The 15,973-nt window shown below is 46.5% G+C and overlaps 1 protein-coding gene across 1 annotated transcript in view; it reads left to right on the top strand.

Annotated features, from left to right (window-relative positions):
- Positions 1–511: 511 nt before the first annotated feature.
- ERBB4 (erb-b2 receptor tyrosine kinase 4) overlaps positions 512–15,973 on the top strand; it is a 423,308-nt gene continuing 407,846 nt past the window's right edge. Inside the window, exon 1 of the mRNA XM_019472536.1 lies at positions 512–665. Within this exon, the coding sequence (XP_019328081.1) occupies positions 609–665 (57 nt within the window). The 5' untranslated portion in view covers positions 512–608. The remainder of the gene's footprint in view (positions 666–15,973) is intronic.

The following is a 15,973-nucleotide window of genomic DNA, read 5'->3' as shown; positions in this document are numbered from 1 at the left end:
TTGCGCTTGGTTTGTCCAACAGACCCTTCTGAGCATCAGCTGAATAGGGAAAGTGTTGGATTACCCAGGTCAGCTTGGATGCACGAGTCTTTCCAGCCTCATGTCCTTTAGTCTGTGACTGGCACATCCCTATTCAATGTCCGACTCTGTCATTGGCAGAGCTAGCAGGGACTTTGCTGAGACTTGGGTTCTGGGGTCAACTAGTTTTGCATTTTTCCTGCATTTCTGCATTTTCAGCCTTTCTGCACATTTGGCAGTAAATACCAGCACTTCATCCCATTTGGTGAGATGTAAATTGCTGAGATTATCGTGGACCATATTTGTACCTTCCCACCTCTGCTGCTGATATTCAAGTAACTTGTGCTGGGTTTTTTTGCAGGACCCAATCCTGTGAATAATTCATTTTTTTTGTTACAATTACCTGTATCCCTGTATACAAACCTTATTTCCTTCTCTGTTCCTGTGTCCCTCTTCTGTACTGATTCTGATTGTGTGTCCTGTGGTTTCTTGCAGTGTGTGCTGGCACCGAGAACAAGCTGAGCTCCCTCTCTGACCTGGAGCAGCAGTATCGGGCCCTGCGCAAGTACTATGAGAACTGTGAGGTAGTTATGGGCAACCTGGAAATCACCAGCATTGAGCACAACCGAGACCTCTCCTTCCTGCGGGTAAGCAATCCTTTTCTTGTGGGAAGTAGCCACGGATGGCTCCCACCAGCTCCACTGCAATATAAGAGGATAATAAAATGTGACAGATGTGCAGAGAACAAGAGCAATGGCATTGCTGTGACAGATGCTCTGAGTATGCATCGTTTAGGTTTATCCAGGACTTGGGGGAGAAAGCCATGTCACTACGCAGAAAGGTGACACCTTGCAGGTGTCTGTCACTGTGTGTTGCCAGCAGGTACGGAGGAGGTAAGGTAAGGTTTAGGAAGGTCAGAGAATCATGCAGATAAGCACTGGAGGCTTGGAGAAGCTAATCCTAATAAAATGCTATATACGGGCTGGTTGATAGACTACGCAAGGGAAGAACTCTGGGCAACATTTGTGGAGCGTTTAAGAAAAAAGAAAAAAAAGTTGGTTGCTGAATGAACATAAAACCCTCTGTGTACGAGACTGGAGATATGAGCCGAGCTGAACTTCCAGCATCCAGAGGAGGGAGATCTGTGACAGATTAAGGCTGTCCAGCCACTGTGGAGCCTGGGTTGTGTGCTCTCTCAGCCCTCCTTACTTCAAACTTTGAGTAACTATCATGCTTTTGGGTTTGTGAAGGAATGTTTCAGTGTGGTTTGTGTGTTCCCTGTTAACGTGCTAGCAATCATAAAGAAGGAAAGGTGAATGCTGAATTAAAAGAATTTAAGCCCACCATTATTTGGCGTTCCAAAACTAATTACGTTTGAAGAAATATCCCAGTAAAGGAGTGATCCAGTGCACTCAGGTGGGCATCTGAGGATGCTGCAGGCGATGTGGCTGCAACATGGAAGAAACTGGTATGTAGGCATGAAGGCCATGGTAGAAAAGGCAGCCCATGGCAGTGTGGTTGCAGGCTGTGCTGGTCATACTCTCCAATAGAAGAAGTCAAGCTGTGACACAGATAAGGGTTTACACTGCTCGTATCATATGGCATCACTCGCATATACTTCTGCAAAATGCTAATGTCATGTTTCAAGATGCATATCTGTATGTAACTGGCATTTTCATAAAAAGTACACCGGGGAATGGCAGCTTTAAATCCAGCAGCAGGAAGAGGGTGGCAGGAGTCAGCCCCAGCAGGTTGTGTTACACTCAGTCATTTGGTTTGCCGGGTCTTGGGTGAACGTAGTGCTCAATTTCAGTTTGTAAAAATGTGAACTTTGCATTACGGGTTCTAACGAAGGCAAAGCTGATTATCCAACAGCATGTTTAGCTCTGCTTCATGTTAAATTAGTTGGGGATTTCACAGCATTTCCATTCTATATGTTGGCCTATATTTACTCAAAGCGTATACCAGGCTGCTAAAAGATCTGCAAGCAAAATTCAGCTACCAGATATGTCTGGAGTAGTTTGGGGTGCTAATTGCACTCAGACTAACAGGTTGCCTGTTAATTTGAGTGACGAATGCCTAGGAAGTAAATGCTATCTATACATTTCACAGTTGTGACAGGTGGGGAAATCACATAAGCTTGTGCTGTGAAATACATAGCCGTGGTGCAGCTGGACTAATGTTTCCCACCACATTAGACAGGCGGCAGATAGATATCTCCTGCATGGGCAAGATCCCCACACTGGTTCAGGCATCACTGGAGTTTCAGATGCCTCCTGAAACCCCTGACTGGGCCATCGTGCATGGCTAGAATTCATCATGGATGGTTCTCCCGCTTTGGCTTTCCTTCCTTCTTATGCTGCCTGCTGGTAGGTAGGGAAAGCAAATTATTTGGAAATTAGGGAATTAACGTTCCTTGTGGAGAGCTGCCATAAGCAGAGTAAAATATTGGTGGAAAGTGGGCAGTAAAATCAGCAAATGAGAGAAAGAAAGAAGGGCCCTGTGTACTAAATGAGGGTGGTTCGGTCACTTGTGCTTTTTGGTGACAGTTACTATTGCTTTTTTATTAGTTTTATTACTTCTCTTACCTGAGACTGCCCTCTCACAGATGTCTCAGCAAAAAGCAGAACTTGAAACAAAACCCAGCAAACTGGAAGTCTAGTTAATATGATAAATTGTAGTCATTAAAATAGAAAACCAAACTGAGGAGAACATGTTCTTGGGGAGGCAAATAAATAAATAAATGTTGGCATATTTACGCCGATAATTCGACATTCATTAGTTAGGCAGTATTATTTGTTTTATCATTTTAAAAATGGTTTTAATGGCCAAATGAAGGTGGCAGATGGGAGATAACTGAAAGAAAGGCTGTTTGTCTCTCTCAGACTTAAATATGGTGAACTCATCATGCAAGGTGATGCTCTTCCAGCCTGCTCCAATTTTCCTTAGTCTCTGCTGCAATAATTGCCCTCTTTCTCCACCGAACGGACTTCAGGTAGCCAGCTGATGTACCCCTGGGTTATCTGTACGTCCAGCTGATGAGTATCATGGCTTTGTGTGCTGCCCGCCTGCCTTCTCGTTAGTGCTCAGCTTAGCTGGGCAGCCTCTCACTCCAGGACAGAGGGAAGACCTAGCGAGCTAGGCATCCTGAGCTTTTTTATCATGCAATAATAAACTAATACCATCATGAATTGAAGTGAAAAAAACCCCATAATTTTATTTACCCTGCAGAGGAACATTAACAGATGAGCATCCCATCTCTTATATTTATTTAGACATTTATTCCCTAGGTAGATTTGCGTTATGTCTATGAGTTAGCGCTCTGGATGTCTGCTGATTAAGACTAAAAAGGGCTGCCTATCACCTGAACAAAATGCTCAACCACTTAAACTTCCAGGCCTGCAAGCGAGTGCATGGCTTTGAGGTTATGAGGAGCTTCATTCATGTAAGAAAGGATTGCATATACTAGGGTTTTTTTCCTAGCATTTTTCGTATGTGTGCAGAACTGGAGTACAAATCTGCTGGTTTACTTTTACGTATTTTATTTTTGCTTCTGGTTGTGTTATAGTCTGGATATTGCTTGCCCGTGGGTGGCCAAAACAAGGGTGAGCAATTGCAATGTGAAGTTGTGCTCTGCGTGTGCTACCCTCCAGCTCCATCAGCTCTGCTCCTGCTGCTCGGTGCTTCCCCGTACGGCGGCCACAACAGGAGTCCTGGCAGAGAAAAGGAGCACTCGGTAGGAGGAAAAAATGTGTCCAAGCCTGAACGCTGGGAAGGACAACATGTTTCTGTGGGCTGATAGCCGGTTTTCTTTGTTATTCTTCTGAGGCTCAACCCACCTACAGAAAATGTATGCTGCAGTAATTCAGTCTTTGGAGTCCCACCACCGCAAGCTTTGGCAATGAAATAAGGCTTAGGTTAATGCGGCGCATTGCTGCTGGAGTAGCACCTCCCTGTCGTGGCCAAGGCAGGCTCTCCACTGGTGTAGGCGCTGCAGTAGGGACAGGCACTTACTGTTTCCAAGAGCATGATTAAACTGGGCAGCAGAAATAATTGGGTGGAAAACAGGCCCCAAGAGCTCCCTTGTCCCTGTCACATGTCCAGGCTCACCCAGCAAGTCAGCAGTGATGGTGGGAAGAGGTTGGGCTCCATCTCGCATTGATTCCCAACCCACCGGCATCCTTCAGCTAATTGCACAGGCCAGGTTTTTGTGCTGGGACTTGCTTGTGAAACTAGATAAGCTGGTTGAGCTGGTGCATGTCTTGAGTCTCATCAAGGCTAGAGCTGAGATTTATTTCCCTGGTTTGGATTTCAGAAAAAAATCTTGAGAAAAGCTCAGATCATGCACTGGTTCATGTTGCAAACAACTGGTTGGTTTCAGAAGCGAGAACCTATTTTAGTTTCACTTAGTAAAACTGACAGTTTGTATTGTGGACAGTTCTTATTTCTTAATAGCATCTCTGCATTCAATTTTCGAAATAAAATACACAATTAGTATACCACAAAACAATCTTCTGCAAGCACTCTTGTTCTGTTAAACACATTTGGTAAACAAGAGTTATCTTTGACTAATCCCCAGGCTTTTAGCAATTCACAGTCAGTAAATTGTCTTCTCACGCCTGGGTTTTATTTAACCAATTCAGATTATTTATGTTTGAAGGCATGACCAAAGTTCTGCGCTGTTCCCTGCAATAACTCTCCCAAATGATTATGAAACTTACTTCTAACTGCAATTAACAGCCTTCGAAAATTATCTACCACCGCTTTATAAATTCTTTTTTCATTTACCTCTATAGTAGCTCTGTAGCACCCTCAGCCACGGCTACGTTGGCAGCTATCTGCCTGCCATTTAACAGGGTGGGCGTTTCATGGTGGGCAGCTTTACAGCCGCTGCAGTTACTGCAAAGACATATAGCCCCATTTCCCTTTGTCAGCATACATAACTGCGTGCTTGGTGAAAACCTGCACCAGCCTGTACTTATCATTTTCCTTACAATCACGTTTAGACTTTGTGGCAGATGGAATTTGGGGGTTTGGGCTTTATGTATTTTTGCTTCTGGTTGTGTTACAGCCTTGGAGGAAGTCTGAGTCAGACAGACCCCTCCAAGGGGGAGGGCCTGACAGAGCAGCCATGGGAAGAGTTGGTTGCAAACCACGCTGCCTGGCCCCTAGGCATTCAGAACTGCTGCTGGTTAAAAAAAAAAAAAAAAAAAAGTAATTTTTTTTAAAGCTTTTTGCTTTTTGGTCTTTTACAGCAAAATGGGTCTAAGCAGACCCTTCTGAAAGCTCCGGTGGCAGAGCTCAGTGTGGAAACCCCCCCCCCTGCGCCCTGGGGATTAAAAACTGCTGCGGGTTAAAAAAAAAAAAAAAAAAAGTAATTTTTTTTTTTTTTTAAAGCTTTTTGGTCTTTTACAGCAAAATGGGTCTAAGCAGACCCTTCTGAAAGCTCCGGTGGCAGAGCTCAGTGGAGACGTGGGCATGGAGAGAGGCTGCAGTCTGAACAGATGTGTCAGGAAGGGGAGCGCAGAGACAGGAGGGTATTGCCTTGTCCAGTTTGCTCGGCAGATCACTGTGATAATACGTATGGCTCCTGAAGGCCTTGCAGCACAGCTCTGCATCCTCTTCTGTAGCAAAATGGTATCTTAATTCCCAGCTGACAGGCTTCAGTAAGGTCCCAGCTCAGCGGAAAGGGAGCAGGATGTGGAGTAGTGTCTGTCAGGAGTCCCCAGAAAGAGAGGCTACAGGATGGCTTTGCCTGTGTGGCGGGGGTTTTCCCCAGAATTTCTTGGAAAGCATTGCAGTCCAGCCCTACACCAGCATGGGGATTTGGGGGGGTTTTTTTTGGGGGGGGCCAGGGGGTGTCACTGGGCAAAACTGCCCTGTAGCCTTTGTCCTGCAGTGAGTTGCATCCGGAGAGCCTCGCCAACACATGGTGTCCTTGGCTGGCAAGAGGCAAAGCAGCCTCCAGGTAATTACAGACCTGGAAATCAAATACGTGTGTGTATTTATTTGTAATTGTCCCCCGCCCCTTCAGGACCTTACCCATTAGAAAACGAAGCATAAAGACCTGAACGGTGTGCCAGCAGCGGCATGAAGGGCAGGGCTGTGCGTGCCACACAAATCCAGGTGGAAAGAGGACACCTCCAACTTGCTGTGTAAACCTGGCTAGGGCATCCTGTGCACACAGCAATAAACACAACTGCTGTGCTGGGTGGGTTACAAGAGGCCAGCGGCGTGCCAGGCCGTGCTTCTGGCATGGACAAAATTTTACACTGGCCGTGATCGGCTGCCAACTGTGTTGGATGAACTCGAGCTGTGTTTAAAGTGAGTTGGATTCCACACTCAGAGGGTGGAGTGGGAGCAGAGGTTAACTGCAAAAACCATGTGTGATACAGCTCTCCTCCAGGAGGACAGCTTCTGCCGTTTCCCGTTGCTTTTGCAGAAACAGTAGCTTAAAATAATCCCAGCAGTTTAAACTGGTCTCAAAATGGCCAGGGAGTATTAATTGCCAAGGTGAGGAATGGCCTGCGTTTGTGGGGTGTTCCAGACCTGTCCTGTGTTCAGAATTGGGTAGTGAAATGGGAAGCCCATGCTGTGGCTGTGGTGAGTAGCTGAGTGCCAGGTGCTATTATGGTAATTGCTGTTCACAATGCCCTTATCCCTCGATGTATGGGACAGCGCCTGGGTGGTCGGTGCCTGGTCCCTGCTATTGAAGACACCACGTAGTCCCTAACATAATCTCACCCAGCTCCATCCCAATCCCACCACTCCCAGAGCCTCCCAGTTAGTAGTAGGTAAAAGGCATCTGGTGCTTTCTGGCCTAAATGTGTTTGGAAGTATTACATTATTTTTGTGCTTCAGTTGCTTATCCCCCGTGTGTTACACTGATAGGAGAGCATCCATGTCCCCACAGCATCTGCTTTCCTGTGCTGTCCCAGTCAGGCATCCGTAATGCAGGTATGTCCTTAGTGGTCTCTCTGCCTCCCCTCCTTGGATGCGCAAAAACACCTTTTCAACAGCCTGTCTGGTTTCAGCCCATTTTTCATAGTTACAGGACGTGGTACCGCTCGATTCATACCTTTGCCGAGGCCCCTTTGGTGTATGCCTGTAACCGCTGTGTCTCCTCTGCTAGATGCAATGCAGCAGCACAGGGACCCTGCTCACACCACCCTTCCTTCCCCCCAAAAGCTGCCTGTGCGGCCACCAGCCTCCCGTCTGCCTCCCTCCCCACCTTTCTGCCAATATTTCCCCCTTGCACCTGGCCACGCTTGCCTACTTGGGGGCACAAATAATCCTGAGCGGCTCACAGCTGCCCTGCGCCTGCTGTGCTGCCCCTGCACTGCGGCAGCTGCTTCCTCCCACCAGACCTCGGTGGAGCTGCAGAGCATTGAGGGGTGACCCCGAGCCCTCTCCCCACTTCCCACCTCCTTGTCGCCCTGCTGTGACGGCCCTGCTTGCCACGCAGCTATTTCTGTCCAGCTTTTGCAGAGCCTTTTTTTAACATTGTTTACAAACCTGGCAGCTTCATCTCTCCAAGCAGCTAATGCTTTTGCTAGCTCCCCACAGCCAGATTTTGACTCGGGTTTTATACTCCTTCCAGCCCTATTCTTTTATTTTTATAGCTGTCCTGGGCATTGCAACAGGCAGAATAACTGGGCTAGGAGGCTCCTTTCTCTTCCGTACACAACACCTACCTCCTGTCCCTAAAATAAACTGAAAAACCCACTTACGCAACCTCTCTTTCCCTCTCCTTCTTTCCCTACCAGCAATGCAACACCAGCAAGCAGCCCAGATCAGCTCTGCAATGGAGTTTGGGCTTTGCTTTTGGCTGAGAGAAACTTAAAGACTCGGCAAGCTGATACTCTTCTGCTTGAATTAAATTTTTAGTTTCTGCAAAACAAACATAGAAGAGAATTAATATACAATTAGACTGCGAGCTGGGTTTGCCAAGCTGTAACTAAATATATGTACATTAGCTATTGCCCCATTAATTTAGCAATTATTTTTGGTGGCTTTGTATGAAAGATATAGTTTGAAATAACCACTTGTATTTAGGAGGAGAGTCACGTGCTGCAGAAATGCAGGCTCCTGTTTTGGCGCAGGGATGGACTGTAAAGCTGCCCTTCGCCTCTGTGTGTGCTAGGTGCTGTGCAACCCCCCAGGAAGCAGTTTTTTTGGGAGGTTGTAATGCAGAAGGGCTGCAGATGGTGCCCTTTTCCAGGGGAGACTGGGCCTGCTGAGGATGTTACCGGGCTGCTCCTCATGTCACAGGGCTGGCTCTTGGGAGTGCTGCCAAAGCCGCTGGAGGCACAAGCGGCTACGTTCCCCTGCGTCCACATCCCTGTGATCGATTTGCTATATAAAACATGCACTGTCATCTGTGTGGAGTGACTAGCAGGTGGTGTCAACAGGCTCTTCACCGACATACATGCACCCGTGTACAGGGAGTTCAGAGAGGCTCCCTCGTCGGGACTCCGGGAGGACGTGGGGATGGATCCCAACCTGGGGCTTCGTTTTCCCCTTCGTTGTGTTGGCAGCGGCCAAGAGCTTCCCCAGCTCTCCCGCAGCCTCTGCCTGCATCCCCTTCAGTTGGGGAGAGCATCCTTCAGTTGTATCACACGTGGAGATGAGAGGTAAAGATTTGAAGTCTGGGATGATTAAGGAGTCTCTTCAAATTGTCTTCTAGCATTTCCCTTTCAACTCCCATTGCATGGGAGGCACCCCACCTCCAGCCACCCGGGAAGCCTGTCTGATTCATGTGCATGGCAGCGGTAGCAAGTCTGGAGCAGGAGAGAGATAAAAGAAGCCTGATTTAAATTATTCAGAGTAACCCAGACCCTCGCACATGCTCGCGATCAGTAATACCCTTTTCGCTTGCAATCCCATTTTTGTGGTTGCAGCAAAGCCACCCTTTGTTAGGCAGAGCAGAGCTCTGGGGAGGTGGGGCGGCTCCCTCATGCCCAGGGGCTACACCAGTCCTTCTTGCGATGTGGGGTGGGGGTATGTCTTTCTTGCTGGTCCGGCTGAACCTCATGAGCCCCTCTTGCAGCTTTTGGGTGCTGCAGGGGTGCCTGCAAGCCCAGATGGGCGTGGGAGGCACAGCGTAGGAATGTTCCTGCTTGTGACAGGGTGCTAGCCACGGCTGCAAGTGATGTTTGCCATTTGATAGCATTGCCACCCACTTCCCATTGCTGGGAGATTATGAGGTGCAAGAGGCCCCAGTACGAAAAATATGGCCGGGATGCAGGGTTCACTGCTCCAGGTGGAGTGCTTTCTGGGTTTGGCAGAGATGTTGCGGTGGATGGGTGGTGGCTGGTGATAGTTCAGCCTGGGTAGCGTGTGGAGGATATTAATGATAGGGGAAAGTGTTTGGAGGAGCTGGCAAAGTCCACCATCACCCTGGGAACGTCATGGACAGGTCTGGGGGGCTCTTTGCTTAAACTGTTGAGCAGTCTGCGAAATGGATGCGTTCCTGCGCTTTCGTCGTGTAGCATCAGCAATAGCCGGGAAGACCTTTCTCCTCCTCCTCTCTAACACAGATCTTGTTCCCTTCCTAAAAGCCTGCTATATGGGGCTGTGTTTGGGGGTACATGCTGACCCCAGCCTTTCCCTTCAGGATCAATGCGTGCTGGTGGAAGCACGTTACTCCTTGGGCAATATCTGCCGGGGATCTTTGAGGTGCAGGTAAACGTCCTTCGCCGTGCTGTCCTGTGTCCGTCTGGGTAGCTCCTGGGCCAGCACTGTCACCTTGCTTGTTCGCTGTATGACCTGCCTTCGCCTGTGCACGGCCAGCCAAGTGTCTGACAAACTGGTTGTGCTCTTGAACTGGTCCTGGCACCCTGAATCTTAGCCACCGACGAAAATACAGATCGGGAGTCAAATTCTTGACGTGAACAAAAGCAATTGTTGAGATTCATAGCTCTGTCTAGGCTTGTTTGTTTTTTTTTTTTTTTAATTAAATACAGACTATTAATTTATTTCTTTTCCTATTGTTTAGCGTCTCATCAGACTCTTCCTCCTTCTGTCTGTCCATGAAGGGGTCTGACGCTGTCAGCTCCTGTGTGTCTGCAAAATACGTGTGGCTAAGCTAGAACTCAAAAGCTGCTGTGATGGGTACTATAAAAAAGCTGGTAGTGGAGGGGAGGACATTATTAAAAATAAAACAGTACAAACCTTCTTAATTAGGTGTTGTTTCTCTTAGAAGCTGATCTTCCCTCTAGGCAAGTGAAACCAATTATGCCCTCCCTTTCAACCACCTTATGCTGTTAATGATCTTACTCTTGTAAATGTAAACCTCTCCCCTACCGATGGGATTGGAAATGCTGGCCTAATTGAAGCTGGACTAAAGCAAACAATGGAGTAAAGTTAAACTAACCAAAAGAAAAAAAAACCTAGTTGCAGGCACTTTTAAATTATAAATGGATTTATTAGGTTATAAAGCAAATGAGTAGTTTTCTTCCAACCATAGAAAGAAAGGTTATTTGGTGTAAATGGTGAGTGTAATGAGTTTTCAAGCCTAGTCTTAACCCTAGCTTGGAGATGGCATAAACTGCACCGTTTCACGCTGGTCAGTGAACGCTGTTCACTGACAAGCTTTGCTCAGATGATGTTAAGCCTTATTTATTCTCCTCTTTGTCCACCTGCCCTCTCAAATCTTTCCGTGGAACAGAGATTGAAGTCGGGAGGCGCAGATGAGGTATAGATAGGCATATAGATACATCTGTAATTGTGGTATAGCAGCCTGCACCAAGTGGAAGTATTTTATACTTTCCTTTGAGTGACATTTTTCTGTTTTCCTGAGCATTTAGGCAACACGTTGCCAATTTTTCCTCTAGCCCTCCCTCCCTCCAATCCCATTTTACTATGGAATAAAATGAAATTAAACTGACTGTCAGAGAGCTGAATAATCTTGCATTGTAATACAGTGACTCAGAGTCCTGGATCAATGGGCTTGAATTGCTGTTAAAAGCCGTATGAAAGAGAAAGCAAAGTCTTTTGCTGTAAGCTGTGTCAAGGGGTGGAGGAGCAGAGGGACGGATGGAGGCTTAGCCAACAGTTTTTGTGCTAAACTGAATCAATTTTAAAGGTTCCCTCCGTAGATGCCTGCCGGAGGGCTTTTATAGTTCAGAAATGTCAGCACAATTGTGCAGATTGCAGCATTCAGCAACAGTAACACTCCCACCTCAAACCTGAAACTAGCACTGGGCCATCTAATTACAGCCCCACGTGTGTCGTGCAGGCATCCTATGTAGGTGCCCAGGAAGGCTGGGGCGGAAGGACATGTTGGCCTTCCTGCCTCAAAAATAGCATGTCAAGTGTCCGTTCACAAGGACGTGACCTAGCGAAAGCTGCTTTGTTGTGTGGGGCTGGTCCGAGGAGCCAGGGAGACTGGAGCTGGCCAGGGAGTGATAGTGGATGTGTCTTTCTGGGACTGAGGATGGGTTTGTCCAACCTGAGGAGCAGCCAGCGGGGCTATCTGTTAACTGTGTGCGGTGCGTGTTGCTGTACAGTGCAAGCTGGCTCTGAGTGCTGAACCCTACGGGGTATGAAATCAAGTACCACTGACTTCTCAGGTGAGATGTCCCCAGTGTCAAACATCATCATGGAAAGGTAGAAGCGGGAGGTTTTTGGTTAAAGTGGTGAGGACCTAGTTCAAGGCAGTACTTCTGCAGGTGGTTAAGCACAACTGGTCTCATCGACTTCTAGTACTCGTGTTTGAAGTAGAAGGGTAATAGCGTCTGCATGCTGTATTGAATAGTGTGTAGTGTTTCTTTGCCCCCTTTGGTGGTCATTAGTCCTACCAGAGAGAAAGAATGAAGTGCTTTGAGGTACTGTCTGAACATAATAAACCTGAAAATGTCAAAAGGCAAAGTAGAAATATCATGCCAATTTTGACAAACCTGCGCTGTTTTGTGCAGGAAAAATAACAGTGATAGCTTAGTGTTGCTCACTGGAGAGGGAGGTTATACCAAAAATACATTTCGTAAGAGAGTTTATGCTCATGCTTTAAGAAAACAACCTTAACGAGCCCAAGATGGAGATGAGACCCTCAAAGTACATGGTGTTCAGTTTGAATAGGATGGAAGGGAGGTAGCCAAGTGGTCCAAGAGCTTGAATGGTGGCCAGAGACTGATGTCACCACTCATTCTGATTTCTGATGTTTTGGGATTGATCCAGATCCTAAAGTGCCAGCAAAGAAGCTGTAAAACATTATAAATTGTTTTATAATTCTGGATAATAATGGTGATGGTGGAAGTTTCTGCATCTTGCTGCAGGGGCAAAGCCATGAAACACTGACAAGGAAACCCACCGACACACACAGCTACCTGCAGGTATATTGCTGCCTCCAAACGGGGAAGCTTGAGACATGGAACATCATTGCTTTAAATCCTTTTTATACCAGCGTTGCTGGCTATACATAGAAGGACCCCTCCTGCCTTGAATTTGGAAGGGGGCTTCTGAAAACAACCCCCCAGCTCCGTGCTCATCGGCTTCCCCTCCAGAAAGGGCTGAAGGGCAGGGGAGAGTGAAAAGGATAGTGAGGCGCATGTCATATTGCTGCTGTAAATCAAAAGCAACAACCCTGTGTAATACATACCTCAGGAATAATAATGACAGTTCATCCTTCAAAAGTACGGTGCAGAATGAAGGCCTAAGAAAGGAAAATCCATAATGAATATCAGGGAATTAATGGCTGTCTCTGCAAAAGTGTGGAGTAACCTCTCCTGGAAGCAGATGATGTTACTGGATTCCTTTCAAATCTGCTGAGTGATCAACTAGAAGAAAATATATCTGCTTTAAGGAGCTGTCTTGCTTTGATATGGGTGTGGAAAACCTGACCTAATAGGTCTTATAGATTGCTGTCATTTTTGAAATACCATTTTTAATTTCTTTGGAGTCTGGTGAATTTTTAGGTAAAAGAAAAAAGAAAGTAAGTGCACTCTGCAGATGGGTTACTTTCCCGCTCTCCGAGCCGGCGAGCTCAATGCAGAACATCCATGCTGCTGTGGTAGCCAGTCTCTGTAGCCTGGTTATGTGGACATGTTTATGTTTCATCTGCTGTGCAACCTCAGTTATCTTCAGGTTATTTGGCAAAGGCTCTTGTAGTTGAAAGCACAGAAGATGATTAAGGAAAAAGAAAAGGCAACTGCAAACCTGTGTCCTCCCTGCATTTCTGTCCCATTCGTGTGATGTTCTCGTGAGCAGATGGTACCTTGCCTTACCTTGCCTAAAATAGGGAAACCTATTAAAAACAGCCATTGCAGGAATCCCTACGGAAGGGCACTGCAGAAAAGGATGGGGTGAATTTCAGTTCTCAATAATTGCCAGAGATGTGCAAGCAGAGAGAAATAAGAGGAAAATATTTGCAAATATTTATGCTGTGTTAAAACTACTGTAAAGAGCAGAGAGAGCCGCGCAGCTTAAACCTAAAATGTTTTGCTGGCATTTGTTGCAGTCACAGTTATCTGACCGGTGGCTGGTATCCTCCTTCCCTGCCTCCTCTGCCTATTTGTTGCCTGAAAATGCTGGTATTTGTAATTGAGGCCAGGTGAGGTCTATCAATTTAGCAAACCGCGACCTGATCCTGGCCATGCCATCAATGAGCTCCGGTGCCCGGCATCAGCGTGGATGGAGGTTCTGGCTACGGTGCCCCGTAATGACGGTGGATGCTGAAACACGCTCCCTTGTCAGCTAATCATTTCAGTGCCAAAATAATCATTTGATCTCAGCAGAACAGCTGGTTTTAAACTACAGATTATCCACTACTTCATCTTCTCACTTAGCTGTGGAGCTGATTTGTTTCAGCTATAGATCAATTATACCCCCAAAACAACACTCAGTTCACTCATATCATGTGAAATGAAGATAAAACAGGTTCAGATGCCAATGATAGATCTTCCATTACAGATCCTCTGTCCCTGCACATAAATACCCATCACCAGGGAGTGACTATTCATTCATTCCTGGAGCGAGTCGTGCTCATTTCATTAGGATACAATGAATTATTTTAGCAGAACAATGCATATATAAGAATAAAATGTGGTTAAAAGGGCATTTATTTCTCGCACTACCTATAAGCGTCCCTGGATGGGTGACACCAAAATCACTCAAACTGATCAAATGTAAAATCAAATACGTATGGTTAGAGCCTGTTGAGAAGCATTGTGTATTGTGTGCAAGGAAATCCAGTCATCGCAAAGCAAGTGTTTTCACGGGATCTTTTCCTTGACGTTATTATGGCCGCCTTGATCAAAAATTTCCCCATTACTGGCCAGTGAAACTGCGAAATTTTGCTTCATTTGCAATGAAGACACCTCACCTGCAAATTGATCTGGCGCGTGCTCAGTCAGCTCACGCCTAGACTACACTGATGAAACGGCAAAGTCCCAAAATCATGAAATAATGGCATCGCTACAGGTGTTTCTAGTAGGCAAGCCAGCATTTCCTTGGGCAGAGTAGGTCTAGCACATTTAAATCTATACCAACATCAATATGTTTGCATCTTTCTCAGCAGCCCTGCTGTTGCCTGCTTTGGGATCGATTTAGCTTGTGTCAGTGGATGTGCGGCTGAGCAGCATAGGGCTAAATAGAGCTGGCTGGAAGTATTCAAAAAGCAAATTTTGTAATTTGGAGCTTTGTAATCCTGGTGTTTGACCAAAACGTGTTGGTTTTATTTAATAGAAGAGGTAATTAATAAATATGCTTTTCCTCTAACGGATTGCAGCGATGCAGGTATCGCATGCCAGTTATCGTCAGAAAGTTCCCCAGTTCTTTCTGCCGTAAGCATTCAACCCCATACACTCCTCATGTTCGCTGGTGTTCCCGAGACGGAGTGAAATGCTTATTCAGCATCAAAGGGAAATACTGGGTTTATGTCATTTCCCTCAATATTATGTTTTCAGTACGGAAAGGTTTAAAGTGTGATGTTCCTGGTGTGAGCGGGTGCTTTTCTGTGCACTCAGCTCTGTGCACTTTTGATCACCTTTTCCTTTTCCAGTTTGCATTAGAAACGTGCTGCTTGGGAAAACAGTGTGTGAGGAAACCCAAGGGTGCTGTTGGGAACAAGGAAGTGCGCTGGGAGCTGGCATATGGGGTTGGTCTTCCATCGGGGGGGGGACTGTGTTGTGTCCTGCAGTGGAGGCACCCACGCCCCAAGGGGTGGATGGAGAGGGAATGTCTTGAGGCAGGAAAAATCCCCCTTCATCCAGCTGTTTTGCACCTGGTTTGATGGTTTTGGTATTGTTTCTTGTTCTTGTTAGATCTCCATCACAGCAGCGTGAGATACCTGATTTGCGCAGTAGAGATCCTGCTGCAGATCCGTTGCTGATGCCTGCATTCTTTTGTGCACCAGGGAGGAGTAAACTACCCACAGGTGTATTTATTTTCTGAAAAAGGATTTTTCAGCTGTCATTTGGAACGACCTGCATTACAAAGTTTTCTGTCTCTGCTTAGGCAGAGCGGTGGGAGGAGGGGAACATCGTAAGGGTGGTTTCTTATGGCCCCATGTTGGGAGGTGCGGAGCAGCTGTTTCCGAGAGACCTTACACCACTCATTCATCCTGGGGCTGGTGTCCTCAGCTCGACTGGCCTGATGATGTGAATGCGAATAGATCAGCACTGAATGGAAACCATTTCAAATAAGGTAATCTGCACACACTTTCACAAACACATCGGCGCCAGCTAAGCCTGCAGCCAGGAGTTACAAAATTCCTATTTATTGAAATTACTTTGAATAGAGTTCACATGGTCCCTGAGATTTCAGTTTAAAAAGAAATAATTTTGATTGCGTTTCTGCACCTCAGGTCCTCCCATAAGAGGTCACCTTTCTCCAAATGTGCCTTCAGATTGTGAGACATAGTCCTGGTTTTCGGTTTCGCTCCTTTTAAATTTTTAGTTGTTCGTCAAAGCTTTTGCTGAACTGCTGTACCTAAAGTGTTGTGTTTTAACTCTGACCT

Source organism: Aptenodytes forsteri, unplaced genomic scaffold, assembly GCF_000699145.1.
Source record: "Aptenodytes forsteri isolate BGI_AS27 unplaced genomic scaffold, ASM69914v1 Scaffold340, whole genome shotgun sequence".
NCBI classification, from domain to species: Eukaryota; Metazoa; Chordata; class Aves; order Sphenisciformes; family Spheniscidae; genus Aptenodytes; species Aptenodytes forsteri.
This window is presented reverse-complemented; position numbering and strand designations above follow the sequence as displayed.